The sequence below is a fragment of the Topomyia yanbarensis genome, chromosome 2 (assembly GCF_030247195.1).
Source record: "Topomyia yanbarensis strain Yona2022 chromosome 2, ASM3024719v1, whole genome shotgun sequence".
Lineage (NCBI taxonomy): Eukaryota > Metazoa > Arthropoda > Insecta > Diptera > Culicidae > Topomyia > Topomyia yanbarensis.
Window position 1 is genome coordinate 456,261,050 of NC_080671.1, and position 2,495 is coordinate 456,263,544.

The 2,495-nt window shown below is 46.2% G+C and overlaps 1 protein-coding gene across 1 annotated transcript; it reads right to left on the reverse strand.

Annotated features, from left to right (window-relative positions):
* Nucleotides 1-674: 674 nt before the first annotated feature.
* LOC131681154 (uncharacterized) lies at nt 675-2,030 on the reverse strand. Its single transcript, XM_058961865.1, has one exon. It carries the CDS (start codon nt 2,028-2,030, stop codon nt 675-677), a length of 1,356 nt encoding a protein of 451 aa, XP_058817848.1.
* Nucleotides 2,031-2,495: the final 465 nt, after the last annotated feature.

Genomic DNA, 2,495 nt, shown 5'->3' on the forward strand with positions numbered 1-2,495 from the left:
CGGTTTGAGGAGGCGTACAAAGCGAAGCGGTGCATTTTAATTACAGCATCCCCACTGAAAAAAAATGATGTTTCGAAGACAGCTCTGGTGGTTGAGCGGCAAGCCTGAATGTTTCTGTGCTCAGTGGGTCTGGGTTCATTCCCAGTAGACGTCTTTGAGATCTTTTGATTTGAAAAATTTCTCATTGCATCTCCCTACGTGATAGAAGTAAATCCGACCCATGTGAGATCTAGGGTTCGGATGGTGGATCCGCTTCTAAGGTGTCGGTGATAGGAACCCAATGCGGAAAGAGACCCATGGACAATAAATTCGAATTCCGACAATAATTAGCAAGTTTTTGACGTTTCGGATTCTCCTCATCAGTAACTAACACCATCTTGGTGCCAGTTAGATAAATCCCAACTATTACAAAAATTGGCACTAGTTAGGCGCCAAAACCATCTAACTGGTACCAATACGGTACTCGTTGCAAATAAAGAAAATTTATTTATTTATTTATTTATTTATTTATAGGCTTTAACCGAAGTGGTCATTCGCCTACCAAAGGGTGCTTATATTCTATGTAACCTCTTAGTCTATTTTATTTGTTACAGTTAAGGACGTCTATTTAAAGTCGGAAGTCATTGCTAGAGATGCGCACCAGGTCCCGAGGCGATCATGGTAGTCCCTTCTCTTCAAATCTCTGCGAACAAGTTGGCGTTTTTTAAGAATATTAGTAGTTTCTCCTCTCGTGACGGGTCATTTCCAAGTATATCCTTTATGGATGATGATACATCGTGTTGCCGACGAAGGTCCTCGTAGACGGGGCAGTTGACGAGTATATGTTCGACTGTGAACCTGCTGTTGCATGTGGAACATAGTGGTGGATTTACTCGTGAGATAGTGTGGGCGTGGGTAATTCTGGTGTGTCCTACACGGAGTCGCGAGAGTACCTTTTGCTCTATTCTGCTCTCTCTGTCTTCCCATCTTTGGAGAGATCCCTTGATTTTCTGTGGGTGTCCTCGCAGGTTCGTCCAGTGGTCGATGAAGTGGTTGGAGGCTTTCTGCTTGAATGATTTAGTGATATCATTTACCGGGACTTCTCGGGTAACCATTGACCTCGTTCGCCGACCGATAGAGGCCAGATGGTCAGCGGTCTCGTTGCCCTTGATTCCACAATGGCCCGGAACCCAGCAAATCGTAGTGAGAATATCACAGGCATCTTCGATTTCCTGGATGTACGGATGCTTCGATTCTCCGGTCTCGAGTGCCAAGATGACCGAGAGAGAATCGGAAAAAATTACCGTTGGTATACCTTCGGATTTTCTGCGTATGGCAACGGCGATCGCGGCTGCTTCTGCGGAAAATACCGAGCATTCTGGAGGCAGACGTAGAGCTAATCCTTCACAGATACCGTGTATCCCTATTCCAACTTCTTCTTCTAGCTTTGATCCGTCAGTGAAGATTTTGTGGTGATTTTGGTATTTGCAGTTGACCAAGTGCAGAAACTTTGCTTGCGTTGCGCTGTGAGGATCATCTTTTTTTACGATACGTGTCAGTTTGGTGTCCAGGTTTGGGCAGCGTTTGTTCCAGGGGCGATTCCTGACCCTGCGCATGCTGGCAATTGCAGGGAGTTGGGTATTAGTGAATTCTGAGTAGATATGTTTAGCTATATCTAATATTTGACATTCTCCCCCTGTCGTTTTTTCTAGGAAACTCAGTGCTCGTTTCACAACGTTGATCGCTATCGCCCATCGACATGGTAAAATACCTGCCTCCATGCAGGCGGCTTCCGCCGGTGTGCTAGGGAGCAGGTTGGATGCGAATCTAACCGCACCATGGTAGACAGGTGCTAGTGTGGTGGCCAGACCCTCCCAGTTTCGGCAGGTGAGCTCAAGGCCATAGAATATTTTTGAGTGTATTAGGGCTTGACTCACATTTAGAGCTGTTTTTCTGTTGCACTTGGTGTGGCGGGAGCTTATGGTGCGAACTAGTCTTTTCCTGCTTTCACAATCCTTTTTTATTTGCTGGAAGTGGGATGTGAAGGTCATTCTCCGGTGTACCTTAATTCCGAGAATTTTCGGTTCCTTGCGAAATGGTGTCGTTGCACCGGCGAGTTTCACGGGTCGATCGAAAGCAACGTGGTGGGAGTTGCAGCAGTGTCCAATAGCGCATTTTTCTGGGGCAATATTGAAACCGGTTGCTTCGGCCCACCGGCCTACGGCGTTAACAGCAGCCTGCAATTTTATCCTGGTTCTAGCTTTTGTTTTTCCGATCGCCACCAAAATGATATCATCAGCATATAAGAATATAAATACTCTTTTCGGCAAAGCATCGAATAGAGAATTCAAGCTTACGAGAAAAAGGGTGACTGCCAACACGGATCCTTGCGGGAGCCCATTGACTTCCCGGAAGGTATCAGATTTATTTTCTCCGATGCACACTCGGAAGGTTCTGTCCTGAGAAATTCCTGGACGAAGCGGCCCATATTCCCTCTTATTCCCCACTGATGCAAT